At 38.2% G+C, this 20,254-nt stretch overlaps 1 protein-coding gene across 1 annotated transcript in view; it reads right to left on the reverse strand.

The window, feature by feature from the left end:
• grin2da (glutamate receptor, ionotropic, N-methyl D-aspartate 2D, a) overlaps positions 1 to 20,254 on the reverse strand; it is a 73,707-nt gene that overhangs the window by 23,094 nt on the left and 30,359 nt on the right. Inside the window, exons 4-5 of the mRNA XM_056264166.1 lie at positions 18,417 to 18,745; positions 889 to 1,003 (exon numbers count right to left, since the gene is read on the reverse strand). Of these exons, the coding sequence (XP_056120141.1) occupies positions 889 to 1,003; positions 18,417 to 18,745 (444 nt within the window). The remainder of the gene's footprint in view (positions 1 to 888; positions 1,004 to 18,416; positions 18,746 to 20,254) is intronic.

A 20,254-nucleotide genomic window follows, 5' to 3' on the forward strand; every position in this document is an offset into this window, starting at 1 on the left:
AACATGGCAATTAAATGTAAAAGAAATACCTTTGTTCTAGCTCAACAATGAATGATTTACGGTTTCTGCAGCTCCTTTGGCAGTTCTGAAACCAGCCATTTCAAACTGTCAAAAAGTGCATGAATAACTAATACCATAAACTGTCCTGCAAAAATAAAATTTCCCGATGGCTTATCGACATTTGCCAGAAAAAGCTGTATGTGCAATCATTTTCAATTGCATTCAAGTGCACTGCCTTGTTAACAATTTCCCTTTTGAGAGCAATTTAAAATAACAGACAATTTATTGAAAAACGGGAACATTGCGAATTATACAGTAAAACATTAGCAGGTATGAACTGCAGTGCCAACAACTTATTTTTATAATTCTTTTTTTTTTTACCCTGAATTTAAAGGTTTTTATTAAGGGAGAGATAGAGTACACACTAAGTGTCCAGTAGGTTGACCATTTTGCTGCATGATATGTAGAAGTATATGTACTAAAAGTACTGAATATGAAAATGACTGGTTAGTAACGGTCATGTACAAAGTACAAAAGAACACAATAAAATAATGATAGTTATGTTTATAAACACAAATTTCAATGCAGTAAAAATTACACTTCCAATGAAAAAGCACAATATGACCTCATCTTCCTTGATTTGATTTGCTTTGCACAAAATATATTGTAATAAAATGTGAACGTGCATATATTTATTCTTTGATGTACTTCAGTCCCTTCTGTATGCGACACACGGTTCATTTCAAATGCATTCTTCACATTTCAATTATATTGCATTTAAATGGCAAGGCAAAAATGTGAACTCACTTGGAAGCTGCATTTAAAACAGTTCAGTGATAACCATGAATATCTAAACACATTTAAGCATACTAATGGCTCCACCCCTACCTCCTCCCAGCTTCTTCCTGCAGTGTAGGAGATAACATCCAGAAGCGGATTTGCCAGATAACCATCATTATTAAAGGAATAGTCCCGTCCAGATAGAGTTATGTTACTGAAGAACCTGCAGGAGGAAAGGGGGAAAAAAGAGAAGGGTGATAAAGGAGGAGTCTGAGTGAAAGTGATAAAGAGAAGGGGAGCGAGCAGCGAGAGATAAAGAGTGATAGATGGGAGTTCCATTAGTCACCTCTCCACTTGGGGTGGTGTGTGTGATTTGTGCTGAATGCTTAAGGGACTCAAATAAACCTCTGCTGAACATTAAACAGAAATGACAACACTAAATCTCAAAGAACATATACAAGAAATTCATTTACAGAATGACAGAAAACTGAAGGTCTAACTGCTCAACCAAATGAACGAATTAATGAATTAATACAGAGTAATATATATATAGTGTGTGTGTGTGTGTGTGTGTGTGTGTGTGCGCATATATATATATACACACACACTGTTGGAGAAGGTTACTTTTACAAGTAATGCATTACAATATTGCGTTACTTCCTAAAAAAGTAACAAATTAAGTTAGTTACTTTTTATGGAAAGTAATGTTATTTTACTTTTTCTCACCAGGACTAGACTTGCTTATTGTTTTTTAATAAAAAAAAGGTTTGACAAAATTATGTAAAGATCCTTTCACACCAAATGGTTGGTTGAATTGGATAATCGAACGTCAGCAGCAAAGACATTGGTTAATAAAATCACATAACGTATATTTGTATTAATTAACAAATCTAATTATTGCAGGTTTGCATAATATTCTGAGTTTGCATTTACAGTTTGTATTCATTTTAAGGAATAATGAAGCTGTTTTTATCCAAATGCTTGATCACATTAGACTACAACTAATAATAACCATGTTTACACAGCGCACACAACGCCTTTGCATGTTACTCACGATTTCTATCAATATGGGGATAGGGGAGGTGTCAGTCAATAAATGGGAAAACAAACTTGAAACTAAAAAAAACTTGCCTTACTTATTTGAAAAAAGTATTTTGTTGTAAATTTAAAAGTAATGCATCACTTTACTCTTTACTTGAAAAAGTAATCTAAGTACATTAATAACTCACAGTAACTTGTAATTTGTGAACCCAACACTGTGTGTGTGTGTGTGTGTAATGAATAATAAATAAATAAAAATAGGGACAATATTTGAAGAAAGGGTAGATGGATTCATGGATGAAAAGAATAAAAAATAAAAGCCACTGAAGGATAAATGAAAGAACGAATAAATAGAGGAAAAGGAGGAGGAATGGACATAAAATATGAAGGAGAGTAAAGACGAACAATTTCATGTTTAAAGGGTAAAAATAATGAATGAAACAGTGAATGAGTAGCTAAATAAAGAGGAGAAATTGGATGAGTGACTTAGAATGGATTTATCGAATAAAATTATAGAACAAAAAGATAAATGAAAACAAGAATAAATGCATGAAAATTGTATTTATGGAGACAAAATTGTAATGGATAGATGGAGGAATGAAAAAAAAAAACATGGGTAACAAAGGATAAACTTCACAGAGGGAATGAATCGATGAATCTTAAAAAGAGGAACTCTTGGATGGAGGATGAATGACATGCCCTAAAGCACTGCATCCACGGCTCCGGCTGCACTTTTATCACACTTCCAGATCGGGCGGCAGGACACGCCAGTCATCTCGCCAGTGGCTTGTTTTCAATATTCAGTGTTTGGAGCTCTTAGGATGCTGCTGAGATGCTCTTGTTAGTCGCCATGACAACTAGGAGCATGAGAGTAGCATTGAAACTCCGGAACAGAGGGACGCGAAACGTGAACATCACAACAGAGTGTCTTTCTCCCCTCCGCATGTGTAAGCTGCATCTTTCATCAGGCATTTGTCAGCAGTTTTCTTTTCACTGGTGATGCGGTAATGGCCAGAGAAAACGACTCTTTCAACCAGCTCGTTTTTCATATTTTTATTTATTTATTTTTTTAGCCCGTTATTGCACGGGACGCTCGGCTCGTTTTTATGAGACATGTCTCATAAGTCTTTCCACTTCTGTCTTTGGGAGAAATTGCATTTGATATCAAATCCATAATTTATGACAGGCTCTATATAAGAGATGATGTTCATTTCAAAGCGTTGGTCGCAATGACGGCTACGGGCCCGCTTCTGGTTTACTGCCCCATTTAATAGAATGTGAGCGGCATTGCTTAGCCAAACTTCATTCCTCCATCTTGAAATGCCACACTAAACACTTTTAGGAATACGGAATGAAGATTATGAATGACACTGCTCATTTTTCATGCACACTTAGATTTAGCACAAGGGAATCATAATCGAGTTTACAAATCACTCTCAAACTTCTTCGATCAGTCACACACGATATCTGCTCCGGATCGGCAATTAAAGAAAACGTCCGATCCGGTGTAATTCATTTATCTCTCACTCATTACGAGAGTGCAATGGAGAGCGTGACAATCTTAACAACCTCGAGTCTGCGATGCCAGCACTCACACTTTCCTCGTTCCCTTGCTCTAGACCCCTGCATGGTTGTCATAGCGACGCAGCCATTGACATTACATGTGTTCCGCTAATGCCTTACATTGTGGGGTGAACAAACAACCTAAAGCACAGCACGTAGCGGAATACAGATGTCACTTGTGTCATCACAATGAAGACGAGAAAGAGAGAGGAAGGAAAAAGAGCGTGAGCCTGACACAAAATGGAAACGTAGCAGTGATGTACCGTCACACAGAATGTGAAATGAAAAGGCCTGGAGACACAAGGAAGAGGAAGCAGGGGGGAAAAGTGTGAGGCGCACACACACTAGGACAGGATAAGGAGAAATGTTAAATGTTTAAACATCACAAGGGTGTTTAAACATCAGAAACATTCCAGGGGTTTTAATGTGTCCATTAAAGCAACATTAGTATGGTGATGAGCAGAGGCACTGCCCTCTGCAGCTGTGTGTGTGTGTAAGAGAGTTCTCAAAGCAGTTTCAATATGACTTTATACACTGGCAATATGGTTACCCTATAAGTGAAAGTCCTAAAAGAGAGAGGGTGTTCCAAGGCCTGAGACATAAGCCGCATTTCCATTACAGATTTTTGCAAAACTTTTGCGATATTGTCGATAAAAAACGATTGCGAAATTACGGTGTTTCCATTAACCGATGTTATGCGACTAAAACGTAATTTTTTTTCCTCTCACGATAAGTCATTCCAAAAATCATGGCAACGGATGTTGGTAGGTTTACGCATATCTCAGCCACCGCACTAGCCATTATTTTTAATATACTTGGCAGCGGCACATATGAGGTGTTTCTCCCTCCAATCTGCTTCAAGGTCTTGATATATTTCTTAGAATCCAGTATTCCCGTAATACTTTTATGAGTTTAATGAAGAACTCGGTCTCGTCTTCTGTCCAAACATACAGCGCCATCTACGTCAGGTGACCTGTAAATGCGCAAAAACTGTTTCCATTGCAGTTTTGCGAAATATTCCTTTTTCAAATTGCCTGAAAAACCACCTCATGCGATTTTTTTGTGATATATGGGAGTTTTAGCTAAATTTACGTGTTTCCATTGGGTGTACTTTCAATTCGCAATTTCAATTTGTGCAATTTTGAAGGGTAATTGAAACGCGGCTATAAACAGCATTTTTTTGGGGGGGGGGGGGGGGGGTAATCATGGGCAGGTTCAAAAGGTAATTTTGAAAAGACCACAAATGCTGTCTATGAAGAAATATTCAAGCTCATCTGTGATACCTAAAAATTCTTATATGCACATTTAACACCCCTATGATCCCCCAAAAGGGCCTTTAGGGTTATATAGAGTTATCTACGCAGGAATGTTCTAAGGGGCCATTCACACAAAACGTGTTACAAATTAGATGCAAGGCAGTGGAATAAAAAAAGGCAAGGTCTATAGAACATCTTTTAACTTCTTTCCTTAATAAAATATGCTGCAAAATATGCAAGACCTGAGTGCACGTCCAAAAGCAATGTAATTTCCAAAAATGCTGCTTGTTGAAAAACTGTAAAACATTTCCAGGAATTTCCAGGATTAAAGAGTGTTATTTTACAATAAATTACTATAATCCGGAATTTACAATGAAATGAATGCATGCTGGCTTGGGTCATTTTCTTATGAATTATTGTTTAATCAACAGCAAAATGATCATCACACTCACAGTAATTTACTTCTCTTGCTTTACTCTGAATTCACATTATAAAGTTGTCTTTAACGATTATATTGTTTATTACTGTAATTGTTTCAAAGTCACTATAATGGTGATTAGTGTTCCATTTGATTGCGATCTTGGACCTTGTATATTCATATTCAAATTTCTGATCTAGCTAAGTAAGAAGTGTGACAAATGAAAACATTTGTTAAAACAAGCTAGAATAACTAAAATCAGCCAATTCACTTATTTTATAGTCAAACTATACTATAGCGTTATTTTAGCATAAAGATTTTATTTCAAATTCATAATTGTTTGTAGATGGATATTTCACAATAAAGCAGCTGAGATTTATCTTTGTAAGGTGTGACATCTTGCAACACAAGATTTTTTTTCTTCTTCTATCACCTAATGATGCACAGACATCAATACTCGACCTACAAAATACCACATGGTGACAACAAATAATAATAATAAAAGATCAATTCTGAACATTACAAAATAAACAAACAACAAACTGCTAAAAGTGAACCAAAAATAAGTTCAGCAGCAAGCATAATATCAAAAAACTCCACAGCATAATTAATTAATGCCGCACTGCATGCTGGGTACATTCAAAGTGCATATGCATTGTAGAAATGCAGTATGATATTGTAGACTTTACAAGAAATTTCCAAGAGTTCAGTTAGATGCAAGGTAAGTCCTACTGTGGAATTAATGTGAAATCAATGCAATTATTAACCTGGTATAATTACTGTAATTAATTACACAATTTTTTAACAGTGTGGATCTAAATGCCCAAAAAGGTCTATGTAAGAATGTTTGAAAGAACCCATGATGGAACACTTTCACGTGCCTAATTCTTAAAAACACTGTTTAGGAACATTTAAACCTACCCATTATCCCCCAAAATGTTGCCTATGGACAAATGCAGTTTGGAGTATCTTGGTCTATGTAGGAATGTTTGAATCAGGTTTCTCCACTCTTTTCAGCCATCATTTTTTCAGGACTTTTCCAGGACATTTTCAATTGTCCAATTCCATAAGTCTTATTTAATATCGACTTGGTACCAAAGTATCAGTACTTTTGACATCAATCAGAACTAAATAAAACAGACTGTGTGACTGCTTTAGTTAGAAAATTAGGTGAATTAGGTGCCTACCAGTCGACATTCACTGCATATATTTGAGCAGTTAATAACATTAGCTAACGGCTGCAAGTGGCACTGGCAACACATGACTAAACATCATCATTCAAAATACTTCTATTTCTGCAACTAACGTTAATTGTTTTGGGCCAGAAATCTACTCTCTTCTTGAAAGAAATTCCATGACAACAAGATTTTTTACATCAACGACTTACATCTGCGCATGCGCGGGCGGTGTTTGTTTGTGTTTAGAGCTCCGTCGAATTGATTCATTAATCCTTGATTTTCTTCTTTACCACTCATTTATTAACAAGCACTTTCTATTTTTATATCGTGTGAACCTATCCTCGATACTATTCCCTATAAAAAAAACAATCGGATTGCTTTGATATCGCTACTTAGATCCAACTTTGCGAATCTCGGCTACTAGCCTTTAGCCCGCTAGCATTTCACGCGTGGGCTCGCGCCTATTGACCGTCTGATTTTACACCCGTTTCACTGAAAGGATACAGGTTATATCCAGCATTCCAGTCCTAAATTAGTAGTGATATTGGTAGTATCACTGTTAATTTACTGTTCATCTGTTATAATGGCGAACATATCGGATGTGTGTCTAACGTTACCTCTGAGTGCAGGTGAGGACACATTCGAGCTGATGTCGGTGCGATTGGAACTGGAATCGGTGGAGAAACAGATCCGTGGTCTGCTGGAGAGGCAAGCCGAGCTGCGGGATCGGCGATCAGCGCTTGAAACGTCACGCGCCGATGCTCACAAGTCAGTGGTTAGTAACTTTTTGACTCCGACTTCCTCTACTCCGTGCGTTTCTCTGCCCAGGAGGACGCGATCATCTCTGGCTTCATTCACTCCGGCACCTACACAACACCATGGACCCTGGGTGATCCCACAGCGGAAGACACGAGCCAGGACCAGAGCAAGAACCTCTCCGCCCCTCCCGGTCTTCGAGATCTCCACCCGGAACCGCTTCTCCCCTCTTCACGAGTCGGAACGCGACGACGCCGTGATCATCGGCACTTCCATGGTCCGTCATGTCCGCGCTACCTCAGGTAAGGGTAAGGTGCGCACTCACTGCTTTCCTGGTGCTCGTGTTCTTGATGTCGCCGCACAGGTTCCCGAGATTCTGAACGGCGACGAGCGCGTCGGAGCCGTTGTCCTCCATGCGGGAACGAACGACATCAGGCTGCGGCAGACGGAGGTTCTGAAGAAGGACTACAGGAGCCTGATCGAGGCGGTACGCAGCACAGCGCCTGAGGCAACGATCATCGTGTCTGGACCGCTTCCCACGTACCGACTAGGACAAGAAAGGTTCAGTAGACTATTTGCTCTAAATGAATGGTTAATGTCATGGTGTAATGAACAGAAACTGCTCTTTGTAAATAATTGGAATCTGTTCTGGGAGCGACCTAGGCTCTACCGTGCTGATGGCCTGCACCCCAGCAGAATCGGAGCGGCTGTGCTGTCGGACAACATCTCCAAGACGTTGCACACCATCTGACTAGTAAGTCAAAGTCCAATTCACAGTCTTTGCTGTCCTAACTTAATTGATATAAGTAGTGTAGAACATTATATAGAAACTGTGTCTATTCCTCGTGTAGTGAGGCCAAACAATAAATCTAGTGTAGGATCTAGGAAAAATCTTATTGTAATTAAACCAGAAAATCTAAATATCAGTGAACAAAAACAATTTCTAAAACTAGGTCTTCTAAACATTAGATCGCTCACACCTAAGGCGGTTATTGTAAATGAAATGGTCACAGATAATAGCTTCGATGTACTTTGCCTTACTGAAACCTGGCTTAAACCAAATGAGTATTTCGGTCTAAATGAGTCTACTCCGCCAGGATATTGTTATAAACATGAGCCCCGTCTGATCGGTCGTGGCGGCGGTGTTGCAACAATCTATAGAGATATTCTTAATGTTACTCAGAAAACAGGTCACAGGTTTAATTCGTTTGAAGTACTTGTGCTAAATGTTACGCTCTTAGATGTAAGAAAGAAATCCCTATTATCTCTAGCCTTGGCTACTGTATATAGACCTCCAGGGCCCTACACTGATTTCCTAAAAGAGTTTGCAGACTTTCTCTCAGATCTATTGGTCAATGTCGATAAAGCAATAATTGTTGGAGATTTTAACATACACGTAGATAACACAAATGATGCGTTAGGGACTGCGTTTACAGATTTATTAAATTCCTTTGGGGTCAAGCAAAACGTCAGTGGTCCCACTCATCGTCTAAATCATACACTAGACTTAATTATATCATATGGAACCGATCCAACCGATATAGATATTATACCGCAAAGTGACGATCTCACTGATCATCACATGATAACTTGTATAATACGTACTGCTGAAATTTGTCATGTTGCGCCGCGTTATCGACCAGGCAGAACAATCCTTCCAATCACTATAGATAGATTCACAAATAGCTTACCTGATCTATCTCAGCTGCTCAGTGAACCCAAACAAACAGATGAACTAGAGGAAATGAGCAGCAGTTTGAGCAACATTTTCTCTAGTACATTAGATATTGTTGCACCAATTAGATTGAAAAAGGTTAGAGAGAAAACTAAAGCACCATGGTACAATAGTACTACACATGCTATCAAGAGAGAAACTCGTAACTTAGAGCGTAAATGGAAACAAACTAATTTAGAGGTCTTTAGAATCGCGTGGAAAGACAGTGTGTCACGTTATAAAAAGGCTCTAAAAGCAGCCAGGGAAGAGCATCTCCGCAAACTAATAGAAAATAACCAAAATAATCCAAGGTTTTTATTTAACACCGTGGCTAGACTAACAAATAAACAGACATCACCAGAGCAAAATATTCCGTTACAGTATAGCTGTAATGATTTTATGAATTACTTCAATGAGAAAATAGAAAGCATCCGAAACACAATTGTAAATGTACAATCCTCTATGGTGTCTTGTGATTCAGCCTCAATTATCGCCCCTCAAGAACAACTACACCGCTTTACAACTATAGGACAGGAAGAGCTAAATAAACTTATCATTGCATCTAAACCAACAACATGTTTATTAGATCCAATACCCACTAAACTTCTGAAAGAAGTGTTACCTGTAGTGGAAGAGCCTCTTCTTAATATTATTAACTCGTCTTTATTTTTAGGTCATGTTCCAAAAATATTCAAGCTGGCAGTAATAAAACCTCTTATTAAGAAACCGGAATTAGATCAAAATAACTTAGCAAATTACAGACCCATTTCAATTCTTCCATTTATGTCTAAAATAATAGAAAAAATTGTGTCCGCTCAATTGTGTTCTTTCTTGCAAGAAAATGAGATATATGAAAAATTTCAGTCAGGATTCAGACCGCATCATAGCACAGAAACTGCGCTAGTTAAAATTACAAATGATTTACTTTTAGCTTCTGACCAAGGCTGTATCTCAATACTAGTTCTACTCGATCTTAGCGCTGCGTTCGACACTATAGATCATAAAATACTCCTGGATCGACTACAAAACTACACTGGTGTTCAGGGACAGGCATTAAGCTGGTTCAGATCGTACTTATCGGACCGTTACCATTTTGTCTGTTTAAATGGGAAAAAATCGAAGATAACGTCAGTAGACTATGGAGTGCCGCAAGGATCGGTGTTAGGCCCTCTGCTATTCTCAATATATATGCTGCCACTTGGTAATATTATAAGAAAACATGGAATTAATTTCCACTGCTATGCTGATGACACTCAATTATATATTTCATCACGACCAGATGAAAACACTAACTTATCTAAATTGACAGAATGTCTTAAAGATATAAAATGCTGGATGACGTGTAATTTCCTGCTACTAAATCCAGATAAAACTGAGGTATTACTTATTGGTCCAAAAAACTACCCACAAAATCTCTTACAATACAACTTTAATATAGAAGGATGTCCTGTTACCCTATCGACTACAGTAAAAGACCTGGGTGTTATACTAGACCGCAACTTGTCTTTCGAAAATCATATTTCGTATGTTACAAGAACAGCCTTTTTCCACCTTAGAAAAATTGCTAAATTACGTAACATGCTATCAGTTTCTGATGCAGAGAAGTTAGTTCATGCATTCATGACCTCGAGACTAGATTACTGTAATGCTTTATTAGCTGGTTGTCCTGCATCTTCAATAAACAAGCTACAGTTAGTCCAAAATGCAGCCGCTAGAGTTCTTACTAGGTCAAGAAAATATGATCATATAACACCGATTCTATCATCTCTGCACTGGTTACCTATCAAGTTCCGTATCAATTACAAAGTACTATTACTGACCTATAAAGCCCTAAATGGTTTAGCTCCTGTGTATTTAATGGACCTTCTATCGCCCTACAATCCATCGCGTTCTTTAAGATCCCGAAATTCGAGGCTTCTGGTCATTCCTAGGATATCTAAGTCCACTAAACGAGGGAGGGCGTTCTCACATTTAGCTCCTAAACTCTGGAATAGCCTTCCTGATACTGTTCGTGGCTCAGACTCGCTCTCCCAGTTCAAAACTAGATTAAAGACGCATCTCTTCAGCCAAGCATTCACATAATGCTTACCTTTTATACCACTGTTGAATCAGATCGACTGCATTAATATTATGAACAGCAGCTACGCTAATTATTTCCCATCTGCTTTTCTGCTGTTATCTCGGGACGCTAGTCCCGAGGTAAATAGCGTTCGTCAGCTCCAGTTTGTATCCAGCCTCTCACGGAGACTTCAGACGCTCCAACACCTGCGATGAGATGACTAAACGCCTATGAAGAGACGACTCGACGCCTGTGAAGAGACGACTCAACGCCGGCGATATGTTATGCCCTAAATTAATACATGATGATTAACTAACTATATTATTCTATGTACATTTCTGAAATGTACTTTCTGTAAAGCTGCTTTGAAACAATATGTATTGTGAAAAGCGCTATACAAATAAATTTGAATTGAATTGAATTGAATTTTCCAGAACATTTTACATTTTCTCTAATTTCCCCGTGTGTTTTCCAGGACTGTAAAATTTACCATCAATTTTCCTGGTTTTCCAGGAGAAAAAAAAAAGCTGTTCAAATGTGCATGATGCCCAAAAAAGGCCTATAGGATTATCTAGGGCTATCTAGGCAGGAATGTTCTAATGACGCCCAAAAATGCTGCTTGTTGAAATGGACAAGATCGGATCCTTCAAACATATCTATGATGCTCAACAATTGTCAATGTAGAGTGTTTGAAAACATTTGCATGTACCTAATGGCTAAAAATGCTGTTTAGGAATGTTTTAATGTGCCTATGATGCCCAAAAATGTGCTTTGCGGTAGCTGTAGAATCCTTCAAAAGCATCTACAGTATGATCCTTCAAATGAATCTATGATGATCAAAAATGTTGAATGCACCTAATACTGTATGATGCCCAAAAATTAAGCCTATGCAGGAAAATTCACACACATCAATAATGCACAAAAATGCAACAAAAGTAGAAATGTTCCTATATGCCTGTGATGTCTAAAAAAATTGTCTAGATAAGCAGCTAACAAGGTTTTGAGACACAACCAGAGAGAGAGAGAGAGAGAGAGAGGGGAAGTTGGCAAAGTTGGCTGAAGACGTCAATACTGCAGCGACATCCTGCACAGACAGCATGAGTTAATAAGAGGAAGTGGGTGTAAGAGTGAGCGAATGAGGGATGGAGCAGACCTTGAGTGAATGAATGAGTGAGAATAAGATTGAGTTTGAGTGTGTGTGGGTGAAGCCGTGTGGCTGCGAGATCAGTTCCATTGGTGACAGTCTGTGATATTTCCCCCACTCGGCGCACCATAACCAATTATCCTATTTACATGCAAAACGACACTGCATGTATGCCTCTTTATAGCCGCCCGCAGGGGCAAGACGAGAGCGGAGAGGAAAAATGAAGGGATGAGACAGTGGGGGCCAACAAAAGGATGGGAGAAAAGGAGGGGGACAGGAAAGAATGAGTGCGAGAAAGAGTGAAGAGTATGAGATAAAGAGATGGAATTAGAGTGGGGGGAAGTAATGTCGACATGATGAGAGAGGAGAGTTATTATGAAAGAGTGCAGGGACTGAGAAACGCATGGGCATGAAAGAGTGGGAGGATGTGAAAAAAAGGGGAAAAGAATGACAGAACAATGAGAAGAGAAAAAAACAACCCAAAAAGAGGGTGAAAAAGTTGAAAGGAGATGAAGGGTAAATAACAGTGGGCAGGAGTGCAGGTGAGCATTCATCACACTCTATTAGCTTAGGCAGTAACAACAAGTTAGCAGTAGGGGGCAACAGGTCTGCAATATACTTACTCATAGTAATGCCAGCGCTCTTGTCTCCTGCACCAGCCTCTAATGACTGATTTAGGAACAGCTCGCGGCACATCTGCCTCCATGTATAAACTTGAGTAACTGGAATATACTGTTCCCAGAGTAGATGGCCGTATGTGCGATGGTCAGAGACAAAATCTCAATATAAATTCAGTGTAACCATGCCTGTAAATCTGTGAACTTGTGCCGTTGATTGGACAGCAGATCATGCTGGAATATATTGAGGTCAAAGAATCAAAGCGATTTCATTATTTAGTCAACTCAAAATTGAGTTTAGATGAATTATATTAATACTAGATTCTACACTCACCTAAAGGATTCTTAGGAACACCTGTTCAATTTCTCATTAATGCAATTATCTAATCAACCAATCACATGGCAGTTGCTTCAATGCATTTAGGGGTGTGGTCCTGGTCAAGACAATCTCCTGAACTCCAAACTGAATGTCAGAATGGGAAAGAAAGGTGATTTAAGCAATTCTGAGCATGGTTGTATAGTATTTCACAATATGCTCAGTTACTGGGATTTTCACGCACAACCATCTCTAGGGTTTACAAAGAATGGTGTGAAAAAGGAAAAACATCCAGTATGCGGCAGTCCTGTGGGCGAAAATGCCTTGTTGATGCTAGAGGTCAGAGGAGAATGGGCCGACTGATTCAAGCTGATAGAAGAGCAATTTTGACTGAAATAACCACTCGTTACAACCGAGGTATGCAGCAAAGCATTTGTGAAGCCACAACACGCACAACCTTGAGGCGGATGGGCTACAACAGCAGATGACCCCACCACTCATCTCCACTACAAATAGGAAAAAGAGGCTACAATTTGCAAGAGCTCACCAAAATTGGACAGTTGAAGACTGAAAAAATGTTGCCTGGTCTGATGAGTCTCGATTTCTGTTGAGACATTCAGATGGTAGAGTCAGAATTTGGCGTAAACAGAATGAGAACATGGATCCATCATGCCTTGTTACCACTGTGCAGGCTGGTGGTGGTGGTCTAATGGTGTGGGGGATGTTTTCTTGGCACACTTTAGGCCCCTTAGTGCCAATTGGTCATCGTTTAAATGCCACGGCCTACCTGAGCATTGTTTCTGACCATGTCCATCCCTTTATGGCCACCATGTACCCATCCTCTGATGGCTACTTCCAGCAGGATAATGCACCATGTCACAAAGCTCGAATCATTTCAAATTGGTTTCTTGAACATGACAATGAGTTCACTGTACTAAAATGGCCCCCACAGTCACCAGATCTCAACCCAATAGAGCATCTTTGGGATGTGGTGGAACGGGAGCTTCGTGCCCTGGATGTGCATCCCACAAATCTCCATCAACTGCAAGATGCTATCCTATTCAATATGGGCCAACATTTCTAAAGAATGCTTTCAGCACCTTGTTGAATCAATGCCACGTAGAGTTAAGGCAGTTCTGAAGGCAAAAGGGGGTCAAACACAGTATTAGTATGGTGTTCCTAATAATCCTTTGGGTGAGTGTATATTATCCAACTGACCACTATTATACTAATCAATTTAACTTCACTAAAATGACCACAAGCTCAAAGCTCAAATATCAAACATGGGCGCTTCATAGGTCAGAAAGCTTGGTCAATAACATGATCATAAACCACAAGAGACTACATGAATTTCACCATACCTGTTATGAAACATTTTCAGGTCATATTTCATTTGAAAAATCAAAAGAAATAGAAATTATATATTTTTTTTTCGAAAAGTCTGTCATCAATTACCCTAATGTCGTTCTAAACCAGCATTTCCTTACTTCCTTACCACAAAAGGTGATATTTTTAATACCGTTTTTGTCCATTCAATTAAAGCTAATGATGTCCAAAGGAACAGTGTCTTTGCATTGTGACCAGGGCCTTCGCTAGTGGGGTAAAAGGTGGTAACAATTGTAGTGGCCCCACTAAATCCAGTAGTTGTGCTATATATTGCCCTACTCTTATGAATCATTATAGTATATTGATTTGTATGCCTGACAGTTCAATGAAAACTAACATTTTCGAAATATCTCCTCTCACTCCCCTTCCTAAAAATGGTTTAGTCCGATGGTTATTAATTATTTCAGCTCAGTCAGCGACAAACAGCGGAGGGACCCACCCCAGCTAGTGAATAGAACCAATCACAGTTTAGGCTGCTCCGAGAACGGTTGAAGTTAGAAGTAAAGTTTCATTGTAAGTGAGACTGACTGAAACTGTCAGGGGGGGGGGGGGGGGGGGATCTGGGTACCAGCAACATCATGAAAAGGAGAGGGAGGCCAGGAGAACTGCTTAATCAGCCCATCAAAACGTTCTTTAACAAGACAGGTTAGTGCAGTCAGTGTAGGGATGTCAATGTGATGGGATGCCGTGCCCTGATCATTTTGCGGGAATAGGATACCTAATAAGAGCTGCTGCCTGCGCCCTTCTGTCGGTACATCTCATTACTGTATACCGGCGTGTGATTAGTTTTAGTCTATTGCGCAATTATGTTGTTTGTTGGTTTGTATTACACGCAGAAAAATGGATATGCGTGTCACATTGATCACAGACCTGCCGGCTGCTGATGAGAAATGTTTAAGATAATACTGTCAAGAAAACGCAAATACAACTCACTGCTCTTGATGGATACATTTTAATTTTTTATTTAATCAAATAGCAGTACATTATCTTAATCAACAATGAAGACAATGAGAAACTTAAGTGGTTTTATTTTACATTTGACGGCATTCTTTTTAATTTCTGAATATTTATCTCAGCTGTTAGACATGAGACTGCCTGGAATAACATTTTGGTAACACTTTACAATAAGGTTCATTAGTTAACTATTAATCTTAGTTAATTTCAACATTTACTAATACATTATTAAAATCAAAGGTTGTATTTGTTAACATTAATGCACTGTGAACTAACATGAACAAACAATGAACAGCTGTATATTTATTAACTAACATTAACAAAGATTAATAAGCACTATAATAAAGGTATTTCTTGTTGTTAGTTAATACATTAACTAATGTTAACTAATGAACCTTATTGTAAAGTGTTACCGACATTTTATAGGCCTATTATATTGCTGGTATGCCTATTTAAAAAAAAGTTTTTCTTATAATTGTATTCATTTCTTGTCTTTTGTTGTTATTTTATTATTTTGTCTTGCATAATTGCTTGATGACTTAAGCAATAAGTAGTTATTAATCGCTAAATGCCACTGTTTTGATATAATATTTATAATCAACTTTGTATATAAATTTATATAAAATAAGTAAAAGCAAAAACCTGTATTTGCATTTATTTATTTGTCTGTTTTGTTATTTTGTAAGAAATCCTTATTAGGTGCATGGCACCAGATGTGAGCCTCCATGGCCATATATTATAGGCCTACCGTTATGGTACATGACATGAGTGGAGGACGTTGGGGGCCCACATCAATGATTTTTTGATGGGGGCCCAGAATTCAATAGCTACGGCCCTGATTGTGACATTACTTTTATGACAATTTCCCCCCTCCCAATTCTCATTATTGCAATGTGCCGCCAAAAAAAAGTCTCGCTCATTACAATATAATGAAACAAATAAGGGTATATTATTTAAATGGTGAGTCATTTAATAAAAACCTAATGAGAATCACGTTTGAAAATAATGAGAGTAACAAATAAACTTGAAAGTAAAATATCCTGATATATTGCCATAATGAAATGTGGAAGGAAAATATGCTTATTTGTCATGAAAGTAATGTCGCAGTGTCACAATCTTAATGGTCCTAAAAATAGGCAATAGGCAAAGTATAACTTCTATTTTTATTTGTTTTATTTTAGAACTGAAATATGACATGGACATGTGCTTTGGAGACTCATCCATCCGTTTTAGAAAATTAATTAGAGAACAAAACATTTACTCCGTGACTCCACTGCTTAACCCACATGAAGATCGAGCCTGTATGGAAACACTGGCAAAGGATCTATAGATGTGATTCCGTGCTCAGCGCTAATGAATAGAGATCAATGGGAAAACCTTGAGAAAAAAATAGCTGCAAATTCTAAAGTGTACAGATTGTCCATTGGCTCCCCTTAAGGAATAGATGTTGCAATACTTTGAGGTAGAGAAGCAAATCCCTTTTCAGGCAAAAATGTTACCTTTAAAAACGTGGACACCTAATATGCAGATGTCACATAAAAAAAATGTGATGATTGATAACCTGTAGCTCAAACAGTAGAGCGTTGGTGCTTGCAACGCCAAGGTCATGGGTTCGATTCCCAGGGAAAGCAAGAACTGATAAGAATGTAAATGTGTACCTTGAAATGCAATGTAAGTCGCTTTGGATAGAAGTGTCTGCCAAATGCATAAATGTAAATAACCGTGCTGGTAAAGTGGGCTTGAGAGAAGGCTCAAAATGGAAATGAATGCATGTTTAAGTGATTGACTTATGAAGGTGCTTAAAAGATTTATGATTCCCTCAGTTCATGCCTGAGTGACACGAACACTTCCAAAAGAGCTCCCCCCGCCATAAAAGACAAGTCAACGGTGCTGTTTGAGGGCAGATTTTTTTTTTTTTTTTTTTGTGATTTGTGAGAAGTATGACTGACAGGCAGCAAATCCCTGCAGTATGGGCTGTCAAACACAAATCAAATGCAGGTTAAGGGCTTGTGTGTGTGACTGAACACATGTGGCCTCACTGGGGTTATGTGAAAAGAGACCCAGGTAACAGACAACACAGGGTTTTGATTCAGTCATCACAGTCGCAGTAGTCTTTGAATTTTGCACGGCAAGAGATGAAACAGGAACTCGTTAGATTATTTTTTGTTTTGCTTTGCCGCTCATGATGTACCCCGTTTAGGGCCATTTCCTCTAACAGTGCAAAGTCAATGTATTGTTCATACATAATTAACACCAGTTATGCACAGCTTGCAATAGACTTTCAGTTTGTGTTAGGAGACTGTGGGGAGATATATTACAACCAAAATGTAAAACATATTTATCAAATGAAAGCTTTAACAATTTTAAATTGAACGGTCTGGAATGCATTATTGTCAGTATTCTTTTAAATGCAGCTGGATCATGTGCAGATCATGGTTAAAAAATAAAAGACTTGTTCGTGATTATCTAAAGACCTCATACATGTTTTGTAAATTCAAATTTTAGCTTGCATGCCATTGATATGCTAGTGGACTCTTAAACATTGACAGAATCTGCTTTAAGTGAATATTTGCATTTATTTACAGTCTTTCTCAAAAAAAGTATAAAATGGCTCCAAATCTACATTTGTCAAGTGATTTTATGAGATTGTTAAAAGATTCCGTTAAAAAGTTTGGGAAAAGTACGATTTATTTATTTATTTTAATAAATATTCAAATTAATTAATACTTTTATTCAGAAAGAACATATTAAATTCATCAAAAGTGATAGTAAGACTTATCTATTTTCAAATTTCAGTTCATTAAAATAATCCATGGTTTCCACAAATAAATTAAGCAGAACAACTGTTTTCAACATTCATAATAATAAGACATGTTTCTTTAAAACCAAATCTGCATAATATAAATGATTTATAATATAATGAAAGCTGAAAATTCAGCTTTGCCATCACAGGAATAAATTATATTTTAAACAATATTAAAAAAGAAAACCATTCTTTTAAATTGCAATAATTTCACAATATTACTGTTTTACTGAATTTTGTAACAAATAAATACAGCCTTGGCGAGCATAAGAGACTTTTTTTCAAAAACATTTAAAAAAAAAACTGTACTGACCCAACATTTTTGAACTGTATATTGTTTTTCTTTCTTCTTGTTTTTGTACATGGATGTACATCAAACAAAGCCGTGAACCTAGCCGTGAACCTATCAGCATTCAAGTAGATTTTCTTACCTGATCCTATCTGGCACCCTCTGGGTTTGATTTCCATCCATCATGCAGTTCCCAGCGAAGCTCGTCCCTCGAGCCCCAGCATACTCCCTACGCAAAGCCATAGCACCGTGCGTCAGTACCGACACACCCTTTGCAATTCGCCGCCGTGGCTCGTCCCTCCATCCCTGTGGCCTCACAGCAAACACAGCCTTGGGTAGACCCTCAAGGCCAAGTCCTGCCAGACCAGGGCCCACCGCAAACCACATATGTGATGGAGTAGCCTGCCCTGATGCCCATGCAGCCTTAAAAATGTGCCCTGCCTCTTCCTGTGAGCAATACAGGAGTCGCACCTGTAAAGAGTGGTAGGGAGAGAATAGAATAAGTATTCAAATGGACCACTTTTTCCTTTTAAAGTCAGCATAAAATCAAAATGCATTTACTTAAAGTTCACCCAAAAAATGTTGTCATCACTTACTCACCCTCATGTTGTTCCAAACCTGTATGAGTTTCTTTCTTCTGCTGAACACAAAAGTAGATATTTTAAAGAATGTTGGTAACCAGACAGTTGATGGACCCCATTGAGTTTTTTTTTTTTCTGCTATGGAAGTCAATTGCTAACGTCAAATGTTTGATTACCAACATTCTTTAAAATATCTTTAAAATCTTCTTTTGCGTTCAACAGAAGAAAGAAACTCATAAAGGTTTGGGACAACTTGAGGGCGAGTAAGTGATGAACAATCCCTTCAATGCTCATTCCTGGTTTTATTGTGCACGACAATCATTGACGTAAATAATTGCACAGAAAAAAGTCTTTGTGATGTTTAATGAATGAACTTGATCCACCTCAAAAAAAAAAAATCTCATTCAATACTCGGATTTATTCTGAAACGTCACATTATGGAAGAAAAAAAGTTAACATCATTGGTCCAGCTAAGGATACCGAAGAACACGAATATCATTGGAACATGAATATCATGTAACTTAAAGAGTCTCCAGCGGGAAAAAATAAACATATTACAGTCATCAAGCTCAATAAGCTCTTTCTGGCTGCTCATGATACTTCTATGATTTCAGAAAATTTCCCAGTCTGATCCGATCAGCTTGTTATCAAGCACATGTTCTACAATATCTTTAGCACGACCAAAGGTGTTTTTATAAACCTCAAACCCGGAAAGTGATGAACGAGGGCTTTTTCCACACATATTTAAAAAAAAAAGGTCAGAGATGTCAGACATCTTAAAATTACTTTGATACGGGTCATGTTTTTCTTGCTGGAGATGTATTGCTTATCCCACTTGTCGACATGTAGCCACAGGCTTCTTACAGGGAGATAAAACTACTCTTGAGTGTTGTTGACTGATGACCTGCAATCCTCCAAAAATTCAAACAGTATAACAATTGTAGCAAAAGTAGTAGTGTGGAATCAATAGACCTTCCAGCAGGGGCAAGACTAGGCCTTGGCTATTGGACTACACCCCTAAATGTTTTTTTTGTTTTGTTTTTTTTAATGGCTCTGGGTCTGTGGGTCTGCTTTTTGTGGTATTTTTCATATATATAAAAAAATTGGGCAGTTAAAATAAACTTGCAGTTGATGACAATTCTGTCACGAGGCACTGGTTCCATTCATTCTGCCCATTTTAACCTCAGAGACAGTGGCGGTTCTAGAGGGGGGGCCAGGGGGGCCCGTGCCCCTGTGACAAAAAGCTTGGCCCCCCTTGTGGCCCCCCTAAATGTGGAGTTTGAAATAATTTTTACAAAACAGTTTTTTGCTATCGTTGTATGCGTATTATTTTTTATTTTTCTATCTTTGTGGATTTGCATTTTCACGTGACAATTCGCATCACATTCGCGGGAATCGC

Source organism: Rhinichthys klamathensis, unplaced genomic scaffold, assembly GCF_029890125.1.
Source record: "Rhinichthys klamathensis goyatoka isolate OS25496 unplaced genomic scaffold, OSU_Roscu_1.1 h1tg000217l_1, whole genome shotgun sequence".
Classification (NCBI taxonomy): domain Eukaryota; kingdom Metazoa; phylum Chordata; class Actinopteri; order Cypriniformes; family Leuciscidae; genus Rhinichthys; species Rhinichthys klamathensis.